This window comes from Pseudochaenichthys georgianus, chromosome 10 (genome assembly GCF_902827115.2).
Source record: "Pseudochaenichthys georgianus chromosome 10, fPseGeo1.2, whole genome shotgun sequence".
NCBI classification, from domain to species: Eukaryota; Metazoa; Chordata; class Actinopteri; order Perciformes; family Channichthyidae; genus Pseudochaenichthys; species Pseudochaenichthys georgianus.
The window spans coordinates 12,201,919-12,226,577 of record NC_047512.1 but is presented as its reverse complement, the minus strand read 5'-3'; the positions used below and the strand labels follow the sequence as shown (position 1 = coordinate 12,226,577).

The following is a 24,659-nucleotide window of genomic DNA, read 5'->3' as shown; positions in this document are numbered from 1 at the left end:
TGTACTGCCATTGTGATGTCTGTCAAAAAGCCAATAAAAAGATTTAAAAAAAAAAAAAACAGTCCTTCGGCTCCACTCGATGACGTAGAAACATTGTTTCTTTTAACTTTCATGCCAATAAAGCCCCTTTGAATTGAAAGAGAGAGAGAAAGAGAGAGAGAGAGAGAGAGAGAGAGTGCTCACTGTTGGATCAGCAGCAACAGATTGACCACTTCCACTGCCACATCCAGGTCTTTGTCCAGCACCATGCCGAGCATCCTCTCCTTAAACAGACAGAAGAACAGCCATGCCAGCAGACACATGGGTGTAAAAATGACACACATTAAAGTACCCACAGACATGCATGCACGCATACAAACCAACTGATTAGGCACAAAGCCATGGCATGAAAACCATTTATCTGCAGCAGCACATGTGGCTTAGGAGGGTTTGTATGTGTTTGAACAAAGCTTATTAACCAACAGTAATTGGCAGCAATTAATGATCCCAGACACACACCCAGAGACAAAGGATAAGACCAACACAACAAACCAGAACGGTGAATAATAATAGAAAATAAATAAAAAAAGGCAAAGAAGTGGGAGGGGCACAATAATACTGCGAAGACAGGCAGCAAAATAGAAACAATAAGCTGACACAATAGATTAAAGAAAGGGTATGCAGACAGACAGAGGGACGGACAGAAAGACAGACAGAAGGACAGACAGAGAGACAGACAGGCAGGCAGACAGATGGACAGGCAGGCAGGCAGACAGACAGGAGGGAGAAGGAGGGGGAAAAGAGACATTAAATGAGATGAGTCCAATCCAGAGGGAGGCCTCACTTTAAATCTGCTGGTGAAAAGCTCCAGGCGGCCAATGAATTCCTTCTCCTGGTACACGGCCTGCAGGGCACGGACACACTGCAGACGCACTGGACTTTGCTGAAGAAAGAAACACACTGTAACTACATACAGACTGATATAAGACCGAGAGGACATTTCTCTTTGTGTGAGGTAGAGTGAACTTTCTTGGGTATGTGTACAGATATTCTACAATAGCGCCGTCTGGTGTGAGAGGCTTTCTGACTATAAATCTTGAATATAACATGAAAAGATGCCTATAGCCTGTACACTGCAGTCCACTGCTGCCCTGCAGAGAGCTGCAGACAAACAGCTGCTGCCACTGTGACACAGGTGAGATTCAAGGGCCGTACTGAACAGTTTCAAGCTTCATTCAAAATACGCTGACCTTAAACTTATAAATTAACATTTGAATGGGGCACAGGTTTTATTTTTGCATGTTTATTCATTCTGTTTGAACTGGGTGGTTCTGCTTAATTGCAGATTAGGTTTAAGATGAACTAATATCATTAGTATTAAATTATAAAAACATGTATAAATAGTTGGTTAAATACATACCTTGAATTTCGGAAATGATCTTATCCAACAGAATCAATATTTGTTGGCCATAAGCCCTTTCAAACATAATTTGTACTGTGTGAAAATGTTTCTCGTCTTCGCTAATATAGAGGGATACACACAAGTGTATAGGTGGCAGGTCTAGAAGCAATCTTAATGCCCCTTTCACACCAACGCGGTTCCCTAGCTCCGTGCTAGTGCTCTTCTGGTTTCGGAACCGGATCTTTTCAGCCACCGTTTTGTTCACACCGCCCAGAGCCCGACTGGTGCTGCCTCTGCTGCGTCATGACGCCACCGTTTACGTCGCTGATTTTCTCCCCAACGGCGCTCACAACAACAACAACAATGGGGGACTGCGTCAGGTCGATGATCGTGTTACTTTTAATCACACGAAGCCAGATTAAATTAAATAACGACTTCTCCAACCTTATACTTTTCTCCAGAGTGCCGTGGTTCATTGTTTATTAATGTGTTTCAGCGGCATTTATCGACCGCTGCAGTGCTGCTGAATACAGGGTAAGGGCGGACTGGCCATCTGTGTGTTCTGGAGAATCACAGAACGGCCGGTCGTCAGCAGGCCGTTGACGGCCGGCTCGGTAACATGACGGCCGGCACCGCCCTTAATTTTTAAAAACGGCATCATGTAAGCTGCGCCGCAGCGAGGCTCCCCCGCCCTCCCGTAGACAGTTCACGAGCTCAGTCACTTCATAACACCAAAGATGGATCGCGGTAAATGCTCTAAAGTGAGGCTCCACTACACTAAAAAAGAAAAAGACAAGGCACAGTGCAGAGATGGGGTCGTTACTAAAAAAAAGTAATATATTACATATTACTTTAAAAAAAAGTAATATATTACACTACTTCGTTACTATCTACATAAAGTAATTTGTTACTTTACTCGTTACTTTACTCGTTACTTTACTCGTTACTTTACTCGCAGGGCCGGCCCGCCCCTCCCTACAGGCAGATCACGCAGACTGCTAAAGTTTCAAATGTTCTCTTTAGTTCAGTTTCCATTGTCGCATAAGACTGATCCAGATAGCTCCTGAATGTTTTCCTATCTGACCATGGCTGTCCTCTGTCTCCTGCTATCTGACCGTGGCTGTTCTCTGTCTCCTGCTATCTGACCGTGGCTGTTCTCTGTCTCCTGCTATCTGACCATGGCTGTTCTCTGTCTCCTGCTATCTGACCGTGGCTGTTCTCTGTCTCCTGCTATCTGACCGTGGCTGTCCTCTGTCTCCTGCTATCTGACCATGGCTGTTCTCTGTCTCCTGCTATCTGACCGTGGCTGTTCTCTGTCTCCTGCTATCTGACCGTGGCTGTTCTCTGTCTCCTGCTATCTGTATATTTTGCGCAGTCTATCTCTGCTCACGCTGTTGCGTCAGCGTGTTCTCCTGCGTGTTGGCCATGTGTTGCACTGGAGCCAGACTTCAGCCGAGCACGTACGAACTGCGCATGCGTGAGTGGCAATAACTCTCCTTACCAGCAGGCAGCGGTAGTGTGTATTCGTCATTCAAAACAAGCAACAACCGGAAAACAGAGAAGAAGAACTACGTGTGTGTGATATAAATAAACAACAGCTATGTGCGTTAGCTTCACCTAGCATGTGTTCTTTGCAGGTGTTTGTTGAGGTTTGATTATGACTGATTTTAGAAAGTAACGAAGTAACGAGTGTCGGGGCAATGTTAGTAACTGTAGTGTGATTACTGGATTATAAAAGTAGCGCGTTACACTACTCCGTTACCGACAAAGTAATATTATTACAGTAACGCGTTACAAAGTAACGCGTTACACCCAACTCTGGCACAGTGTAATGCCTGTTAATAGCTTGCCACAGGCATAGCTCAGTTAAAATAAAGCACAGCTATTGTGCAACACATTTGTATTGCATGTATATTTTTTATTTGTAAAAATGTCAGTTAAAGCTTAAAAGAATAAAGATATTTTTATTATCTAACAGTTTGACCTCTTTCTTTTACAATTTTGGAATTGAAACGGAGAATCGATAAGAACCGGAATCGATAAGCAGAACCGGAATCGATACATTTCAAACGATACCCATCCCTAGTGACAGGTACCATGAGTATCAAACAGCATGTCACCCAGCCGAGTTTTAAAATGATGCAGGGGAACCAAAGTTCTCAGTTTAAAACATTTTTGCAGACTGTTCCAAGTTAGTGGAGCTGCACAACTAAAAGCTTTCTTCCCTAAGACAGTCCTAGCACTTGCGGTAGTACCGCCGTTTGGACACAACGAATGTCTTCATCAGATTCCGGCGCACTTCCTGGGGGCTTGGTTTGGCCTCACAACGCTGTTATGAAAGTTCCTCTGGTATAAAATGGGTGATGTTAGCATAGCAACCGAAGCTAAACTGACTATCTTGACTACTTGTTGTTGCTATCCTATTGTGGCATAAACCGTTTTCTACAGGCACATTATACCGGCGTATTTTCCATTATGATTCTACTTGTGATAGTTGGACATGACAACCTGTGCAGCCCATGTATTGATTCCATCCGATAGCTGCTATAATACAAAACAAAACGTCTGCCTGCTCTCCACTATGATCAATGACAGCGAACGGATGGTCAAAGTAAGGCGCAAATAAACAGAATCACAAGAAGCCTGGTTAGTGTTGCCTGACTTTATAAAGTGTGTGGTTACGTTCTAGTCACTTTGCTCAGCGCTACTGCTTGTTACAACTTGTATTTGCCGTACTCGCCATAAACTGTTAGCTCAGGTTAATCTTGCCCCCCTCCGACGTAAGCGTGACGTATGCGGTTCTTGCTTCTAGACCGACAATTTGTTGGTGCTTGGTAAGCACCGGTTTTCGGTGTGAACAGGAAAAAACTGTGCTTATCAGGCTCTAGCTCCGAACCGGCCCTGGAACCGCGTTGGTGTGAAAGGGGCATTACAGCAACATAAATTATATTTGTATAGCCACAAAAACAAAAATATCGAGAAATAAAATTGCACAAAACAACAGTTGTGAAATTGCAGAAAATCAACATGGCAAGCATTCAAAGTTGATTTGATAAGAATGAAAAATCTGATGAAACTTAATCCAAACTGAGGGTCGTTTGCAGATTTCTTCGTCCTAAATACAGACAATCAGAGCTTGACTCTTATCCAAAATAGAAGCTTAATGCAAAAACATTTCTTAACTCTTTCGTTCTAGTCCTGTCTCTATGTGTCTACCTTGTCATGTAGGGTCCACCCCAGGTACTTCATACATCCGTCATTCAGAAAGTCTTCGGGGTCATTTATCAGCCAAACGCCCAACTCCTCAATACAAGCAGCCCGGATCTCAGGCAGCCGGTCCCGGTAACGGTGCACAAACACACCACGAAACGTAGCGTTCATCATGGAGGATACCTCCTCTTTGTTCTCCCGCAGCTACAACACAAACATGTCAATGAGAATTTCTGGATTTTATTTATTATGAACATCATTTAAACATAAAAAAGGGCAAAGAGCATGTTCTCTTTTTCCTACTTGCAAAAGTGTCTTCAATATGAATACTTTAGTAGGATCTCTCCAAGCACTAATTGTATCCTCTCCCATGGAAAAAAACAGCACATTTTTATTATGAGATAGTGTGCGTGCATTTATACCAGTGTTTGTTTGTGTGTGTGTGTGTGTGTGTGTGTGTGTGTGTCACCTGACTGATGGTGGCCCGCAGCTCCTCCAGTCCGTCAGAGGCTCTGTCAGATGCTCTCTTGCTGTTCTCCTGGTCGTATTGCCGCTGGGTGGTCTGCTGCTGAACAGACACGATGACAGCCACTTCCACCAGCCCAGTCATCAGCTTCATGGCTAACACAGAGAAGCATGCAGGTTGTCAGCGATAGAGAGCACTGACACATCTAAATGTATCGTACGGTCAACAGTGTGGGGGAAACTTCTGAAGCAATTGGAAACAGGACTCAGAGAGACACGAGGAGAGCTGGAGCTTTGATGGCAAACACTGACGGTTTATTTGGAGTAAAAAAATAATTGACAAGACAGGTGGTGTGTCACGAGTTGACACAGCGGTTGCCAAACCAATTCTGAAGAACTCTTTCTGTAGCTCCAGGTTTTAACTAGTTCGCAGTGTAATAATCAACATTCCTCATCAGCGAGACTAAACAATTATGGACACTGAATCTAACTAGAGCTCTCGTCCATAGGAAAGAATGTGCGCCAGGGAACCTACGTCCCTGAACAATAAACTACCTCATGGCGGCTTGTGCTGTCACAGACTGGCAACAACAATGCGCCCAAGCTGCCCCTCCTTAAGAGAGATAGCAGCAATAACCAAGGCTGTAGACCTAGGCCATGGGAAAGGAGACAGTGAGAGGAGAAAATGATGAACTGTGTCAAAGGTTGAATACCTAAGAAAATTATTCCCCAACAAACAGTACTAACCAGCCTGCTCCAAGTGTAAATTAGCTGTTGGACTTTCATTTTGTGGTTTTAGTTGAACAGTGGAAATCAACCAAATTAATGGGCTTTCAAAGGCTGAGGTTTAAAAAACAACAACGAGAAACATTTACAGGAGGAGTACATTCTGAAAAACAAAATAACTTCTCAAACAACTGAAACAGATGTCAGCTGAATGGAGTAAGAAGAAGAAAAGAAAACCCCCTGGTGTCACGGAGCGCACGGAGCATAGATTTCTTCCCTGAGCAGGTGACTTCACCTGTTTCTCAAGATGGCGACACGAGCGAATGCTGCGAACGCAGATCTCCTAGAAATTAAGGGCGCTTTATTCAGTATTACCAAGGATATAAGTGACTTAAATAAGACCCGAAAGGATGACAGCATAACAATTAAAAAACTGCTGGAAACGATCGGAAGCATGGGGAGGATAATGAAGGAAAAAGACGAGAAGATTGTCACGCTGGAGAGAAGGATCGAGGAGCTTGAACAACACACCCGAAAAGAGGATGTTATCGTGACCGGATTAAAAATCATAAAACCATATTCCCAGGTAGTGAAAGGAGATTCTGCGCCTTCTACAGACAGAGACGGACATGATTCGGTCGAAACACAGGTGCTCGAGGCACTTAACGATCGTGGCATGTACCTGAAGTCTGAGGAGATTGAGATCTGCCACACACTTGGGAAGCCGTCGGAAAGTGGATTCCAAAGGGTGATCATAAAACTTGTGAGCAGAAAGACAAAAGTTCGTATGATGATAAATGCCAAGAAACTGAAAGGGACCGGAATCTACATTAACGAGCACCTCACGAAAAGGAACGCGGATATCGCAAGAACTGCGAGAGACCTGAGGAAGAGGAACAAAATCGAAGCTACCTGGACCAGGGACTGTAAAATATTCATCAAAACAAACGAAGGAAAAGTATCGATTGTGAAGGACAGTGAGGACTTATCTATATTTGAATGAACTCTGAGGATAAGAATATTACTCCCGCTATTGGTAAAGTATTGACAAATAATGCAATTACATCTATGCTCTCTTTTCCCTCACTTCATTCATTAAGCGTGAGTCAAAAGTTACATCGACCACTCGATAATAATCCGTTATATTCAGTTTTGTATTTTGTCCTGAGTGTTAAAATAAATCCTCTGTATTGTATGATCAGTCATGAACTTACCTCCGTGTTTGCACCATGGACTCAAATCCCCCGGTCCCAGTGACCACAGTGAACTCTAAGGATTTAAATCTCTTTGATGAAAATCTAATAAGACATAACTGTTTCGACTCCCACATTGACCCAGACTCTAATTTCTTCAGGAATCTTACCAACAACAGCTGCTACTATAGTGAAACACTTTTTAACTTAGAACTTAAAGCTATTAATAGCTTTTCATTAATACACTTTAATGCCCGTAGCCTTAATGCAAATAGTGACAAAATCAAACTATATCTTCAACTCATAAATAGATCTTTTGACATCATTGCAATCTCAGAGACCTGGCAAACTGACTCAAACACTGTTGAGAATTTTGTACCCGATTATGTGGCTTTTCATATGAATCGCAAACTCCAAAGAGGTGGAGGGGTTTCACTGTTTGTTAAAAACACACTTTCTGCGAGATTGGTAGAAAGTCTTTCCCTCTGCTGCAACAACCTACTTGAATCTGTCACCGTAGACATTGAGCTAAAACAGAAAAAACGTATACTCGTCTCATGCATGTATAGAAAGCCTGGAAGTAATCTTGAGGAATTTAATGAACAAGTAGAAAAAATGCTCAGACCTCATAGAATTAAAAACCTTTATGTGTGTGGAGATTTCAACGTTAATTTATAAAATCCAACTCGCTCCAACAGGCGAGACACTTCATGGATATGTTTTCTTCTCTCGGGCTTCTCCCTCTAATAACCAAACCAATCAGGTTAACTAGCACTACTGAAACGTTAATTATAACATTTTCACTAACGTCCTTGAAACGGAACATCATAGTGGGGCCCTCATCACTGATGTCAGTGATCACCTGCCAATATTCACAATTTGCGGAAAAGAACCTGTAAATAACAAAGAACAAAATACATGCATAACTAAGCGGACATTAAATGGCAGTTCTCTAAATAAATTAAATATTAACTTAAAAAATGAAAAATGGCAAGAAGTATTTGAGATTAAAGATGTAAACAAATCCTATAATGAGTTTGTAAGGATTTTCATGCAAAACATGAACGAATGTTGTCCATATATTAAAATTAAGATTGGCAACAGGAATAATAATGACTCAAAACCCTGGTTCACTCGTGGACTGAAAAATGCTTGCTGTAAGAAAAATGCACTCTATAGGACATTTTTGAAAAGTAAAAGCACTGAAGATGAAAGTGGTTATAAATTGTATAAAAACAAATTGACTACAATCCTTAGAAACTGTGAAAAACGATACTTCTCTGAAAAATTTGAAAATGCCATAGGAGATATGAAAACCACTTGGAAGGTAATAAATAGCATAATGAAGAAGAAAATAATTGACAACAGAAACGAATTCAAGAAATTCCAAACCGAAGGAAAAACCCCAACGGATGTTGCAAATAGCTTTAATGAGTTCTTTACTGAAATTGGCCCCAACCTGGCGAGTAAAATCAGCCCAACTTCATCTAAAGTGGATGATTTTCTGAAAAACTGCAACCAACAGAGTATGTTCCTGAACCCAATTACAGAAAATGAACTGCTTGATATTGTTAATACTCAACACAGTAAACAGTCAAAGATTATTTAGGACTTAGTATGAATATTGTTAAACAAGTTGCACCAAACATTGTAGCCCCCCTAGTAAATATATGCAATAAATCGTTCCAACAAGGTATTTTTCCCAATGAAATGAAAATCGCGAAGGTGATTCCGGTTTTCAAATCTTGTGATAAATCTAGTTTTAATAATCATAGACCCATTTCATTACTACCACAATTCTCCTGGAAAAACTCTTTAACAACCGTCTGGAGTCATTCCTCAGCAAATGTAATATACTATGCCCCAGCCAATATGGATTTCAGAAAAATCACTTTCACTTCTTCAGCAGTAATTAAACTGGTTGAAGAAATTACCAACAACATTGAGGAAAAAATGATTACAGCTGGTATATTCATTGACCTTAAAAAGGCTTTTGATACTGTGAACCATACCATACTGCTACACAAATTAGAACATTATGGCATAAGGGGTCAAGCCAGAGAATGGGTCAAGAGTTATCTGATAAATAGGCTACAATATGTGGACATAGACGAGGCGAAATCAAACAATCTTCCTATAACATGTGGAGTCCCTCAAGGACCAATTTTAGGTCCAAAACTGTTCCTGATTTATATTAATGACATTATCAACACCTCAGACATGTTCAAATTCATTTTGTTTGCAGATGATACCACCATTCTCTGCACCTATCATAATCTTGGTGATCTTGTTAAAATTGTTAATGCAGAATTATAAATACTATGTAACTGGTTTGCAGTTAATAAATTATCCCTTAATGTGGCCAAAACAAATTACATGTTATTTAATACAAAGTCTGAGAGTAGAGATGACTGTATTATACGGATTTGCAATACTGAGATAGAGAAAGTTGGTGCATGTACATTTTTAGGACTCATTGTTGATGAAAAACTCAACTGCAAGCACCATATAAATTATGTGCAAACTAAACTGTCAAAAATAATAGGTATTTTGTATCGTACCAAGAACATTCTTGAGGAAAAAATACTCAGAACTCTTTATAACAGTCTATTTCTCCCTTACCTTTATTCAGGGTATATGCAGGAATCCTGAAGTCAAATTTAATACCTTTTAAGACCTTTTTTAAGACCCTTTCCATACATTTTAAGACCTCATCGCAACTTCAAGGTCTAACCGGTTACATTGGCGACACACTTTACCTCACATTTACTATATTGATTGTAAGATAGCACAACTAAACAGAGTGCAGACAGACTACTGAAGCCTCCTCTCCACATGAACTTCAACCTCTCTGTGAAGGTCAGGTTTAATGCAGTATGCTGCTTTGTTGCTTCTGTGCTCTTTCATTCCAGTACAGCTCCTCAGAAACCAGTAGAATCCAGTATTTGACCAATAAACAAAACAATTGACAAAACTTTGAACTATGAAATATATGAAACTTTGGTGAGCTTCAGCGGGGTAATGCCATATAGGAGCTCCCTCACAAATACCCAGGGGTTAAATTGGGCTGGGGCTGTCCGGGGCTAAGCCCGGCACATAGGACGATGCTCTGACGTCATCACCCTCTCACATTTGTCATATGTTTACAAAAGACGATATACATGTTAAGACTTTTCTCGTTCTTAATATAGACTATATTTAGGGTCGATATGTGTTGACCTTACTTTAAAATAGCAGATCTCTGTGACCGGATATAGTTTGGCTTAGACCCCGGCCCCACGAGGACGCATACAGTAAAACACATACGCAAACGAAAAAAAGTCTTCCGTTCACACGCATTCGATTCATTAACGTGTGCGTTCACACTAGACCGCTGGAAATGCTGGAAACGCTGTAGTACATATGCCAGGCCTGTAAGTGGCGCTGCTGCCGCCACAAAATACACCAAAAGCAGGGAAGAAGACCCCGGAGCATGGTTGTCATGGTTGCCCTTCTGTTTATTCTCCGCGGTGGACGGCGTATTCTCCTGCTGTATATCTCTCAGGTAGTCCACCAGCAGATAAACCCCCCCCCCCCCCACAGAGCGGAGCAAGGCAACGAAACTTAAAATAAGAAGCAGCATTTTATGTCACGCTATGCATGGGGCCACCTTGAGGGGTTTCCCGACATGTTGTTTCAGTAAATTAAAGGGTGTCTCATGTTGTCGTAGCTGTGGACCTTCTTAATACCTTGGAAAATGCCGTTTAATGGGGCGAAGCCTGCGAGCTAGTTCAGGCAGTCAACTCGAGCACTTATGCTGCATTCATACATAACGCCCCCTTGCCGATCTACAACCAACCAAACAGAGTCTCCTTAATATGCCGCTCTATTTAACCTGCCAGATCTCTCTCCATGCATTGCTTACTGCTGCAGCTACGTCGCTGCTGCTTGCTGCGTTCACTTGCTATTGCTGCGTTCACTTGCTATTGCTGCGTTCATGTTCGTGCTGCTGTGTTTCATGTTGCTGCTGCTTGCCTGCCGGTGCTGTCCTTGCAAATGTCTATTGCAATCTCCGACTCCGGAACCGAATCATCATACGCAAGAAGCCGTAAGAAATGCCTCATTCCCGAAACACAGGCTAGCTCAGAGCATGGTTCAGACGCCGCTGGAACGAGCCACAGCTCCCGCACGACACACATTCAGGTGTCCCTTCCGTCCTCATCTGGAGTAACTTTTAATATCCTTTGGGCCAGAGGAAGTCCCGAGTTCTACGCCAGCTCTGGTAACAACCCTTCTCTTGTGTGTCAGCTAAGAGTCGCACTGTCTCTCGGTCGGTGGGTATTTAAACACCAAAAAAGGCAGGAGCAAGCTGACTCCTGCATTCCCAAAATACCTGCCATCCTGTCCTACCTTCTCGAAGTAAAATCAGCGCTTGAAGCCTTTAATTGCACGATATATTCCCGTGAACAAACTCGATTTCCTCTACCTGCAATGTAAACAAATGTTTCTACTTCCGCGTTCAACCACGTTGTGCCGCTGACGTCACACTCCCGGGGAGTCTGGGAATTGGAGTCCCAGATCCAGCCACGAGTTCTTGCTTCCTGACAGGTATATAATACTATTCTGCATACGCAATGTTTTATTATGGAAATATTTGGCCTGCAGTAAGTCATATTTGAGGCAATTATACAGAAGTTGATTGTATATAAGTATTTATACTAGGCCTACTATAAATCAATGAAATTAAACACGGAAATAAATTAATAATTTCCATCACGTGCATATGAAGGGAAGCTCGATACATTTTTGACCATCATTTTAGACTTCAATCTCCTACAGTGTCTTTTCTATGAATACCATGAATCATTCTCTGCCAAGCGGCCATGTACATTTAATCACCTACCAAAGAAGAGTTTTTGCTCACAGGAATTAAGCTCTACCTGCAATATCTGCCCCTCGCTGGGTGTGCCTCAGGAGGCTTCATGCTGCAAATCGTTTCCAAGCTCTTCCTAATCACAGATGTTCGTCAAATTACCTTATCACAGGCTTAAATCAAGGTTTCTTAGCAAGTTATGCTGGCTCCCAGGGACCCATGTCTGTTGAAACCTGCACTCAAGACTGAAGTTTGCACTGAAGGAGCCAGGAGTATTACACGTGCTGCTATTTAAACGTTTAAAAACACAACAGGCCCCTAGCCTAGTGCTAGGAGGAATTATTCTAGCAACGTTTCTTTATTGAGCCGTTCCTCACAATTATTCTGTTAAGAGTATTAACTACTAAAATTGTTCCAGTTTCTTTGCTCTGTAGATGACATGGCAGGGAAAGCAGACATCCCATATGCCTTCTGTGGCATATATATTTTAAGGTTTTACAATCAAATGTGCATTTGGTTGCCATAGTAGCCCACGTTTCTTTGACACCAGAAGCATTATGCTGGATTCTCTACGACACATATACATTGTCATCTCATTTAGAAACACCGGAAAAGTCTGCGAGAGTGTGATTTGAGCTTAAGAAGCAGTCCTGAAGAACCATCATCGCAGAAACATATTTCGTCGAGCAGATTGTCTGTGTCAAGGTAACCGGTAATTGTTTGAGCAACACATCCGAACCTTTGCAGGGGATGCCCACTGCGGGTGGCAGAACAGACCTGAATCCAGTAGACTTCTCAGAATGACTAGAGATCTTCTCATAGTCCAAAACAGTTAACAGGCACAGCAGAATCCCGATATGGGCCATTTTCCCAGACCAGCAGACAGTATCCGTGATGTTCCTGGAGAAAATCAGTACAGCAGCAAAGGACAGGCGAAAACAGCAGCGTGGAAGCGCTCCGGTCCCTCCGTGGTATCCCCGGGGTGAAAGCAGGCTCTGCAACAGCAGAACCAGGACAGGTGGAAAGCAGGCCCCAGCGGTGGTAAAATCCTCCTCCGTACAGCAGCACACGCCCGGTGGAAGCAGGCCAAGCCCGAAGCGTGGATCCACTCCGTCTCTCCGCGACGACTCCGAGGTAAAAACCTCTCCAGTACAGCCGTATTCTACAGGTGGGAACAGGCCTCCGTAGATCGCAGATCGCAGGCAGCAACAGGTGGAGCCGCTCCGTCTCTTCGCTCCGTCTCCGGAGGTAAAACACCTCAGTACAGCCGGCCTCGGCAGATCGCAGACAACTAAAACTACTACTTGTATAAGCAGGGATGGCTAAAAGTTTGTAAGCAGGAGAGCTAGATGCTAACAGATGCCAGATGCTAACAGGTAGTGCGAGCCTGTAGACATTGCGACTGCCTCCAATGACGTGATGACCTTAAGGCACCATAGTCTTAGGTCACGTTCACACCTGCTTGGTTAGTACTATTGAATCGGTCCCTGTAGCGTTAACCCCTTGATGTGGTTCGTTGGATTGGTGTGGAAGCAGTCCGATACCTCTGCTCCGCCTAAAAGAGGTGGTCTCGGGTCGCTCGCTAGTAAATTCTGGAGAGGTTCATTGCTGGTGTGACGTAGTCCGCATCAAAACATGGGAAACAACTATTTGCGCGTCATCGCTTGTTTTGCTATCTATGCTGTGTGCAACATCCAGTAACCTATAGGGTCATGCATTCATTCTGGTGACTGCTTACCTCACTGGTCCCCTGTGTACAGAGAAAAGGCAGTGGTACAATTTCATCAGAGCCACCTGTCATCGGTGAAACCTCCTCACTGCATAACGTCTCATCATGTGTTATAATGTTTGTAATGCACGTTGTCTGATTTATAATCCTATGCGCCGGCCGCATAGTCTGTTGATGTGCTCTCCAGATTAAAAGCAGTATGAAAATAACCTGCCAATGCTCCATGATGCAGGCTACTGTAGGAATTGCTGGGATCTGCATTTTATCCGCTTAATGTCCCGCCAATTGTTGAAAAAGCATCTCCGTACAATGACTTTAGTTTACAGTTCATAGTCTGTTTGAGGTTGACTGGGTGAACGCAAACCCAACCTTCTGCAAATGAAACGATGTAATACACTTGCGTCTGGTGTAAAGACGCGGACTATTCAGCATGAATGCAATCTTAGAGATGGCTATTGCTCAGATCTTTGGTCCTTAGCCCCGCTGCGACGAGTGGAAGGTTACGTTCATTCTTTTATAATGACCTTGCGGTGTTCTCAGATCCTCTCTAGTTACTTACAGATGCTGCGCCTTCTGCTGGTTCGGGGGATTTCACAATGCAGTGGTTTGCCCCACCAGCCCCAAACGACTCTGGATCTACACGTCAAGCCCTCAAGAATTTCCCATATTCTGCCTCCAACCAAGAGCATGATTCAGAGCATACAATTCAGCTTGGTACTTTATCTTCTTCTGTGTACTTATGCAATAGATGTAATAGTTGTTCATGCATTAATTGTATTTTCATTCGAATCCTGCAATCTTCAAGTGCTAAGTATTAAGCCACGCTAGAGTTCATTAATTTGCTCCTCAAGGGCCTTAAGAAGGCACGTCCTCCACGCAATGATAAAGACTGCCTCTTAACTTCGCACCCGTGCAAAGGTTAATGTATAAATTCAGGCAAAGGGGTTTCACTATACATTGATAAACGTCAGATGCAGTTGTTACAGCTTTCTATTGGTTTCTCAGGTGGCGACACAGACCTCTCACCTTTTAATCCTCAGCATAATCTCTCCCTTACTGAATTAACTTTGGAGATCAAATATACACACTTTTTTGAAACATTCAATGTCTGACATTTCTGATTGGGGAGTCAAGGAACCCCGAATAATGATTGCTAAAACTAACACTGTTTTCTTTGTCCTTTATCTTCCATGCTGAACTTCTCGCATCATTGCCCTCTGACACATGCGTTGGCACCCATGTGTATTCGATGGCTGCAAACACAACGACGAGGGTTCTCCTCCAAGCTGCGTGATCTCTGCCTAAGCTGCGACCTGCCCCCAGATCGCTATTCCCACTGTTTAAGAATCTGCACAGCCACAACCGCAGCTCTATATCCGCCTACCTCAACCCTGAGTATCCTGGGCCGTCGGTCATCTTCTGCCCATCAGCGCTATATCATGCCTCACATGAATGAGATCCTTTCAGCACAAACAACCATGAGCTCTTGCACTACTCGATGATGAGTAACGTTCAAGATGTATATCTGTAGAATCCTGTTATTGCATACCAGGTGGTTGCTGGGTTAGATTATATTTATTTCATTATAGTATATTCCCCTCATAGCTGCATGCTTGGGGGGGAAAGCTCATTGTCGCTGCCTCAAGACCTAGACACGGCAGTCTTGATAGGTAGTATATTCCCCTCAAAGCCGCGGTGCTGGGGGGGGGGGTCGGCACTGGTCACTTCCAGGCCTACACATAGCAGTCTCGCTAGGTAGTATATTCCCCTCAAAGCCGCGGTGCTTAAGGGGGATGGCTTTTCGGGCTGTTCCCGGGCCTTCACATAGCAGTCACTAGGTAGTATATTCCCCTGAAAGCCGCGGTGCTTAAGGGGGATGGCTTTTCGGGCTGTTCCCGGGCCTTCACATAGCAGTTTCATTAGGTAGCATATATAGGTAGTATATTCCTCTCAAAGCCGCTGTGCTCAGGGAAGAATCGGCTCTGGGCTATTCCTCAGGCCTACACATAGCAGTCTCACTTAGTAGTATATTCCCCTTAAAGCCGCTGTGCTTAGGGGGAATGGCCACATGGCAGCTCGCCAGGCCCTCTACTTATCAGTCTCACATCACCAGCGTCAGGCTCGGGCTACGCAGTTTTGGGGGATAGTATCTAATCTCCACGCAGTTTTGGGGGTTAGTTATTTAATCATCACTCATCGTGCTATGTATATCTATGGAGTGATGATGCCCGAGCCTAGTCGCCAAACTCAACTATATGCTGCTTCTAATAAACATGTTAAAGGAACACGTGAGTTGTCTGACTGAAATGGGGCGAAGCCTGCGAGCTAGTTCAGGCAGTCAACTCGAGCACTTATGCTGCATTCATACATAACGCCCCCTTGCCGCTCTACAACCAACCAAACAGAGTCTCCTTAATATGCCGCTCTATTTAACCTGCCAGATCTCTCTCCATGCATTGCTTGCTGCTGCTATTGCTGCAGCTACGTCGCTGCTGCTTGCTGCGTTCACTTGCTATTGCTGCGTTCATGTTCGTGCTGCTGTGTTTCATGTTGCTGCTGCTTGCCTGCCCCACCACCACCCCAGCTTCCACCTGTAGGCTCGGGGGTTAGTTATTTAATCATCACTCATCGTGCTATGTATATCTATGGAGTGATGATGCCCGAGCCTAGTCGCCAAACTCAACTATATGCTGCTTCTAATAAACATGTTAAAGGAACACGTGAGTTGTCTGACTGAAATACTTTTTAATAGCCTTAATTTTCGCTAAATTGATTTATCAACTTTTAATACTTTTTAAGACCCCGCAGACACCCTGTTATTACTGCTCCGAAATATGGGGAAACACGTACGCAACAAATCTACAAAAAATAATAACATCTAAAAAAAAAGTATTACGAATAGTCTGTGGTGTTGGTAAATATGAACACACAACTCCCATATTTAAAAAAACTCAATCTATTCAAATTTGTTGATATAGTTAAGCTTAAAACAGTACTGATTATGCACAACATTTACCATAACAAAATGCCTACTAACATTCAAAAGCAGTTCCAAACCACAGTCAGGAAACACCCAACCAGGCATCTTAACTGGTTGTGTAGCAAGCCCTGTAGAACAACCATCAAATCACACAGCTTATCCATAATCGGAGTTAGAACGTGGAATGGACTTCACTCAGACCTTTCAAGTATTACTAGTCATCAACAATTCAAAACTAAAGTAAAAACAATTATATTTGCAGATTACTCCAGCTAACAAGTATTTGATATTCCCAGTATTACTCATATATGCATTTACTTTTTTTCTTGCCCTAACTTTTATTTTATTTATGAATTTTTTTCCAGTTTTCTTTATTTTTTTTGTACTCCTTAATTTCTATACGTTTTTGACGAAATAAGTGCCATTATTATATTGATGCTAATGATGATGCACGTGAGGGCTACTCCCCATAAGCTATGCTTCAGCCCTCCCGCTTCTACTAATTTTGTTCATTTGTGTGTATGAATTATACGTTTTTGTATGATTTTAGTAGAATAAATAAAAAAATAAAACTTCAATGCCTAGCAAACATGATTACCACCAATCAATAGGTTTAGACTCAAAACTATATTTAAAGTTTTCTTGTGAAGTCAGTTTTGAGTGTGTTTTGAGTGTGTTTACTTTTCCATTTTCAGGGTATATGCAGGAATCCTGAAGTCAACTTTAATACCTTTTTAAGACCCTTTTTTAAGACCCTTTCCATACATTTTAGACCTCATCGCCACTTCGAGTTTTAACCGGTTACATTGGCGACACACTTTACCTCACTTTTACTATATGCAGTATTGATTGTCCTTCCTCCTTATCTTCCAACCATTTGGACGCAAACTTGCATTTCCCCATAACGATGTTGTTTAAAAACCGACGTAAACGGACCATTGCACGCTATCAAGCAGTGAGCGTGCGATGTCCTGTTCAGATGACGTCAAATCCGACGGGATGCCATAAATAAACTACATAGATTTTTAAATAGATTTTTGATTGTTTGTTATGTGGATTTGTAGTATTTGTGTTACTGTATGTTCAATAGAGGTGTATTTTTGCTAAATCTTGAGACATTGCCACTGTCTGTACTGGCAGGGCCGATTTTTGGCATAGGCGGTCGCCTAGGGCGCCAGATCTGGGGGGCGCTGCGCTGGTAGCTCTGGGAGGGGAAACATTTTTTGGACCGTTGGCGCTCATCCTAATTTTTGGCCTTGATGTAACAACATTCATAATTAAGTATATGTAACACCCTTTTCACCCCGGTTACACTTTTCATTTGCCCTGTAGGATGGGCGCTGTAAGTAATGAAAGTGGGGGATGTTGGCTTATCAGGCGCCCGCAGCTCACAGCCAAAGTGCGAGCGTGGGAGAGAGAGGGCGCACCGTTACTGGCGCTGTTGTTATTAGAATCTGGTGCTAGCTGCGCTAACGGATATAAGAAGTAGATGTTTCTACAACCAGGGTGGAGGAGAGCTCTCCTGTCAGACTGAGAGGCTCAGTGAGGTAAAGGACTCTCTGAGTGTTTAGATAGTTAATTTTAGTCTAAGTTATCACAGTGGGTCTCAAACAAATATGTGTTTACAAATTATGTAAACACATATTTCCAAGGCACATATTTAAAATGATTAGGATAAATAAAAACAGGTTTGAAATCATTCCAATGTATACTATAGGACAGTAAACCAAAAATATTGTTTTAAGTTGGAGAGATATATTTCATATGGGTGTTTTAGAGTTGTACCCCATAGATCTAGTCTCTAGTAATTGTGTGCTCAGATTGAAGCATTTTACTTTAAAATGTTCAAAACAAATCTTCCCGGGGGGGGCATACCCCCGGACCCCCTAGAGCAGTGGTTCCCAACCTGGGGGGCGCGGCCCCAAGGGAGGCGTGCCAAAGATCACAGGGGGGGCGCCAGGCCTCAGATGATTTGAGGCCAAATATCATATTTAGACTTTTTTTTCTTTTTTTTACATTTCAATTATTATTTTTTGTACATATAATTGTAAGGCAATACATGATTGTCACTAAAAGCCTTGTCTCTACATTACAATAAAATATAAAAAAATATTGATGAATTAATTTTAATAAAAATTCAAGTTAGTAGCTATTAAAAGGCATAAAAAGACAGAAATGTATCATTCTTTCTATAGAAATGTTTCTTCTGCTCATAAAGTTTCCAAACCGGGCTTGTCTGGATAAGTGCATTTTTCAAACATAGTCATTGTCCATGCCGGTTTCAGTTGGATTATTTGTCACAGTTGCTCCGATCAGATCGGTCTCCTCCATATTGTAGATATTTACGACTTTTGAATCCACATAAACACATCGGCAAAATCCGGCTTACTTTGAGCATGTGTTTTAAACAGTTTAATCCCTTTGTGAATTGTTTCCACTTGCGTTGTCCTTTCATTTCTTCATACAGCGGGAATCCAAATGAATTAATCCCGAGTCCAATAACCATCAAAGTCACTCCATAGTGCTCCTTAATTACGCGTTCATCCTCCTTTAACAAAAGACTTCACATTCATCCAGTTTGTGACAGTAGTTGTAGCATTTTTGAGACTTTTAAACTTTAATTACCGCTGTTGCCCCCCCCCCCCCCTCCCCCTTTGTGTGTGTGTGGGGGGGGGGGGGGCGCAACTTCCAACAGGAGTCATTTGGGGGGGCTCTTGGGAAAAAAGGTTGGGAACCCCTGCCCTAGAGGATGTGACGTCCACCCCCCAATTAAAACAAGTTCATACAATACTGAATACATTTAAAGCCATTTTGACGTATATTACCTATGTCAATAAGTTTCTGTTTTTGTTGTGTATTTTGTAGAGATTTTTCATTTATTCTTTATATATACAATCTCACCTAGGGCAGCAAATTGGCTAGAACCGGCCCTGGTACTAGGCCTCAAGAGCCTTTCTTGTGCTGGCAGACACATAGAAACAAATTGGTGGGGCGCACTTCGCACACACTAAAAAAATTCCACACGCTCCACGCTCACATTATGCTGGGCCCACGTGTCTTAGCAACGCTGCTATGACTCCATCCTAGGGGAAACACTGCTGATGCAATGATTACATTCAGGCAAACTGTAGAATACAACCCCTTTGGACAATTTATATACTTATTGAAAACAAGCTACAAAATGTAATACCTTGGAAAATGCCATTTAATACTTTGTAATACTTTTTAATAGCCTTCATTTTCGCTAAATTGATTGATCGACTTTTAATACTTTTTAAGACCCCGCGGACACCCTGATTTCATGCACCATTACTATACAGATGTACTTACCGAGCAGGGTGCTGGTGTGTCTGAAGGCTCTGACCTGCGAGTCGGACAGGCCGGTGAGCAGAGCCAGCAGGGAGGGGAACAGGTACTCGTCAAAAATAAGGCTGTTCCTACAGGAGCGCACCAGAACCCGAGTAAACTCACACAGGCTGGCTTTGAAACGCCTCAGCTCAGGGCCTGGAGTACACAGAGGGTAGTTCACTGATTCCTGGAGGAAGACAGAAAAAACAGAAAGCGAAAATATCTTACACTTTTCTCACCATAGCTATTTGAGGCAGAGGTTTGCTATAATGACAATTTAGTGGCAAACCGGAGTAATTAACTAATTAATGTGTCCAATTATCAGCATGAGATTTTAATTGGTGTGTTCAATCACACTGTACTCGTCCTTGGGATAACAATATCCTGGGATATAGAGGTTGTTGATTTCTCAGCAAATTACAGTTGAGACTGGATGAGAAACATTGTGATGAACTAGATTTGAACCCGCAGGTCTGGGAGAATAACCTTTATCGTCTAGTAAGTATTGAAACAAATCTTAATTATCTTACCTCATTAAACTCTTTGGTTAGCGTGCTGATGATCTCAGCGTTCTGCATGCTGTCCAACATCTCTCTGCTCACCACACCTGTACACAAGTATTCCACACAAGAGAGATAAACACATTAACATAGATAAAGGTAGAAATGAAATCATTCTGGTTCTCCTAAAAAATGTAATGGCATGGTATGACTTATTTTCAATTTATTTTACTCTCACAAAATATGATATATTGCGTTGTCAATGGACAGAGGATTAACACAGCACCTAGACATAGCATCGTTACCGCATTGGGAGATCGATAGTTGAGTGCTGATCATTGCCTGAGCTTAAAATTTGAAAGATAATCTCCTGAACTCTGACTCCCATCCCCCCCATCGCGTGGTTTCCCTCTTGACCTCTGACCTTTGCATCCGCAGGACTGAACAATGAAGTTGATGAGCACCAGCAGCCCCGCCTCTCGGCTCTGCTTGTAGCTGTCCAGCCACTCGTCCACCACCGTCTTCAGATTGACAAGGAGAAAGCAGCCAATGAGAACGCTGGGTTTAGATCATAGGGTGGATGAATCATATAACAATATATAATTCAATACAATTATGGATTTCAGCCTCTTCGTGACAATGGCCTCTGTTTTTCTCAGTCACATATGTGGGTATGCCCTAAAGTTCTCTCCACTTGTATTCGTGCTCATGTTTTTTGGCAACAATGACACCAATACAAATAAATGGACACTACCTAAGAAACTGCTGTAGGGCTTCAAATAACAATTATTTGTATTATTAAATAATCCAGATTCTTTTTGGTAAATAAAATGTGAGAAATGTGTAAAAAAATGTCCATTTCAGTATCTCTAAGTCTAAGATGATTTGTTTAGAGGTCTTGTTATGTCAGTCAAAAACCCAAATATATCAAGTGTAATAAAAAGATAAAAGCTGGAAATCTACATATTTGAGAGGCGGAAAACAGTGGATTGGAAAATGTATTAGTTGACTACATTTTGCAACTCGAATCTGCTTTGAATACTGTCAGTGTAACATTTAAATAATTCAAAAATATTTATAAAAATATATATAAAAAAGGAAGGGGGGAGGAGAATATTGACAAAAATAACTGAGAAACCTTTCCGTAACAGACTATAATGTTGTGAAATGCAGAGTTGCTGAATGTGTTGTCTTCACCTAGAAATACCATCTGCAGTGTGCTGCCTTTCTACACTGTAGTGACAGACTCTTTTTACTACTGCTCACCACTCTTTTTTGTCTTCCTATTGTTATGTGATCCTTTTTTTGTAGTCTTTAACCAGAAGAGACTGGGACCAGAACAACAAAGGATGGGATGGACGCATGCTGTCAATCATTGACTACACATCCCAGTGAAAGCACTCCTTCCTCTTTGCGTATCAAAGCTAATTCTGTAGGGTCAGATCAGTCAGCCACTGACAGCAGATGATAATCTCTGTCATTGTTGCTTTAGAGCCTTGTTTCTCTTCTCATTACACATGGCTCCTTCAGCACCTACAGTACATCCCTGCATGTGTTTATCTCTATAACCCCTTCCCCCTTTTGCTCTTCAGCTGAGGGTTTGCTCACCACCATGGCACTCTTTCCAGAGCGGACAGCATCATAGATATCCTTTGCACTGATTCCCCGGTTCCCCTCCTTCTCTCTCGTCACCGGTCTAGGAGAGGCCTGCTTGGATCTCCCTCGGGACTGCTGCTGCTGCTGCTGCAGGGGGGGGGTTGGAGGGGTGGGGATGGAGCTGCTAGTGCTACTGAGGCTGGACCCCCTCAATGCAGCTTTATGCCTGGGTCTCTTGGGTAGCTTTAGATGAAAGAAAAGGGAGGGCAGCTCAGCAGAGGATTTGAGGTGAATTGATGTTGTCAACTGAATTAGTGGTAGCCATGGTAAGATAAGGTACAGGCTTATCACAGCTATTACGACTCTGGATAGGCTTTTTTTAAGAACGGAAAGATAATCGACAATGATGCAATTTAATTAATAACAAATGTATATTTGCCCTTATCTACTCCATTGTGAATAATGCAAACTATAGGTTTGTAAATGAGAGTAAAGTAGTTTGAGAGAGAACAACATAATTTACCTTTGGACCAGTCACTGCCTGTTTTTTCCGCTTTGTGGATGTTAATGTCGCCTCGTAGTCACTGCCAGAATCCGAGAAGTTGCCTATCTCGTCAAGACTAATGGACAAGAAAACAGAATGAATACATTCCTCCAGCATAAACAAATATTGAAGGTTAACAAAAATACAAAGCCAGACAGGTATTTAGATACACATGTTGATAATTTGAGCTCAGAAGTTTGTATTTGTACTCCTTACATTACTGTAGCACTCTGCTTCTGTGGCCAATAGTAGAATAACTTAGGAGACTCCCAGTGTACCTCAATATGTTATCATCATTGTATTTACTCCATTTAACTGTGTTTCTTCAAACTACTTTTTCATAGTTTTATTCCAGCACTTTTAACTGGCTATGTGTTAGCTGTTATAGATGCACACATATTGCTGGGGCAGTGAAAATGAACTCATATGTCAGATCTGTGGATATTATCAATGAGGCAATTATAGATGACAAGCTTTATTATTGTATATAGAGCAAAACATAATTGGATATATATATATATACTTGAGTTGTGGCTGTGAAGCAGAAAATGTTGTCTTTGACAACTCTTTATTCAATTATAGCAGATTGTTACTGTGCTGTTCATTTGTGTGCATTTTCTTATTAGAAATATATGTATGCAGGATAAATGATAAATATCCTAAATTAAATATCCAAAACTGATTAAGTTTTACTTAGTCACTAAAGTATTGAGTGGGTTTAAACACATTCAGGTGGCAAAAGGAACCATCTAGGCGTGTCTGTCTTTACCTTTCAAATGAGGAGTCTCCAGCTGCCATTTTCAGTGATTGGTTTAGATCTACATGTAGGTTGATCTTTGCACTGTTGCAGTGACAGTTACTGTAGGGGAGAAGATACGAAAGTGGTTACAAGACTAGTAAGCTAACTTTACTCCTTATCCAATAGATAACACCTAGCATTGGCTAAGCTAACGATGAACGTAGCATTAGCTAAAATGACGTTAGCTAGTTAGTTAAAGGACTTGCAACCGCAATTCTAACTAGCTTAAATATATATTTTGTCGACCGACATTAATTAAATGAGACAAAAATATACTGGCTAATGAAGGAAATGTCCGATTATTCGTTATGAGTTTCTAACGGACAAGACGCATTAGCAGACGATCCCTTAGCTTCAAAACAGAAAAGGTAAGCTTCCAAGACGTGTAACCAGCTAGCTACTACAGCGACACATACTAATCGAATAATTACTTACTAGTTACGGCGTTTTAAGTAATGATTTTTTAAATAATCGATCAGTTTGTTCCAATCTTTGAGGATTTAGCGTGAATTATTCTGTCCTCAGTAGATTCAAGGGCGCGTAAAAGTATGCAAAGTGATTATCTTTGCTGATTGGCCAACGCCTCCTTAGATCTGAAGGTGATTGGTCCCTATAGAAGGTCACTGGATGACCATTGGTCACTCAAAACAAGTAATTCTGCTTAGTAGATGGCAACCATAGACTGATGGCAACACACCCGGCGGTAACGTAAATGTGACTATCTCCATGCAATTCAACGGACGTCATTACAAACTGAATTAATTTGAAAATGATATAATAAAATCAAACTATACATTTAATTATTGCTAAATAAGTATAATTATACGCATTCACAATATAGGATGTCATTTGGATTTACACTGTTAAAGGACATTTATTTTACACGTTTCTTTATTTACTGTCTATATTCTTGCAGTCTGTCTGCTCTGTGTTTGTCTGTTGTCTGTCTGTCCAGTTTTTAGGACCCTGAGGTGTGTCTCAGCTGCTCGCCGCCCCTCCACCGCGGGCTCCTCACCCTCTCTCCCCTGTTGATCCTCCTCTGCACGGTCCATTGTTCTGGGTTTGATAGGCTTAACCACCATGGTCAAACCAGCTGGAGTAACACACAACTTCTGGTACGAACCTTTAAAATAAAATGCCTTTGCCTAAAATTGCTTTTTTTTTAGAAAAATCAGATACAGTCGAAACTTCAAATACTGAAAATACCCCCCCCCCCCCCCCAGAATTTTATGATTTTTGAGATTATATGTTGATAATCATTCAATGCAAAATCTATACAAAATTACATATTAGGAGGCTTTTTTCGGACTGATCATTTATTTATTATGGCACTGTT

The 24,659-nt window shown here is 41.9% G+C and overlaps 1 protein-coding gene across 1 annotated transcript in view; it reads right to left on the bottom strand.

The window, feature by feature from the left end:
• Positions 1–23,597, bottom strand: part of LOC117454067 (cohesin subunit SA-1-like) — a 51,865-nt gene extending 28,268 nt beyond the window's left edge. Inside the window, exons 1-10 of the mRNA XM_034093144.2 lie at positions 23,294–23,597; positions 22,504–22,600; positions 21,993–22,223; positions 20,809–20,905; positions 20,415–20,491; positions 19,867–20,071; positions 5,061–5,212; positions 4,598–4,795; positions 824–922; positions 184–263 (exon numbers count right to left, since the gene is read on the bottom strand). Coding sequence (XP_033949035.1) covers positions 184–263; positions 824–922; positions 4,598–4,795; positions 5,061–5,212; positions 19,867–20,071; positions 20,415–20,491; positions 20,809–20,905; positions 21,993–22,223; positions 22,504–22,600; positions 23,294–23,322 — 1,265 coding nt within the window. The 5' untranslated portion in view covers positions 23,323–23,597. The remainder of the gene's footprint in view (positions 1–183; positions 264–823; positions 923–4,597; positions 4,796–5,060; positions 5,213–19,866; positions 20,072–20,414; positions 20,492–20,808; positions 20,906–21,992; positions 22,224–22,503; positions 22,601–23,293) is intronic.
• Positions 23,598–24,659: the final 1,062 nt, after the last annotated feature.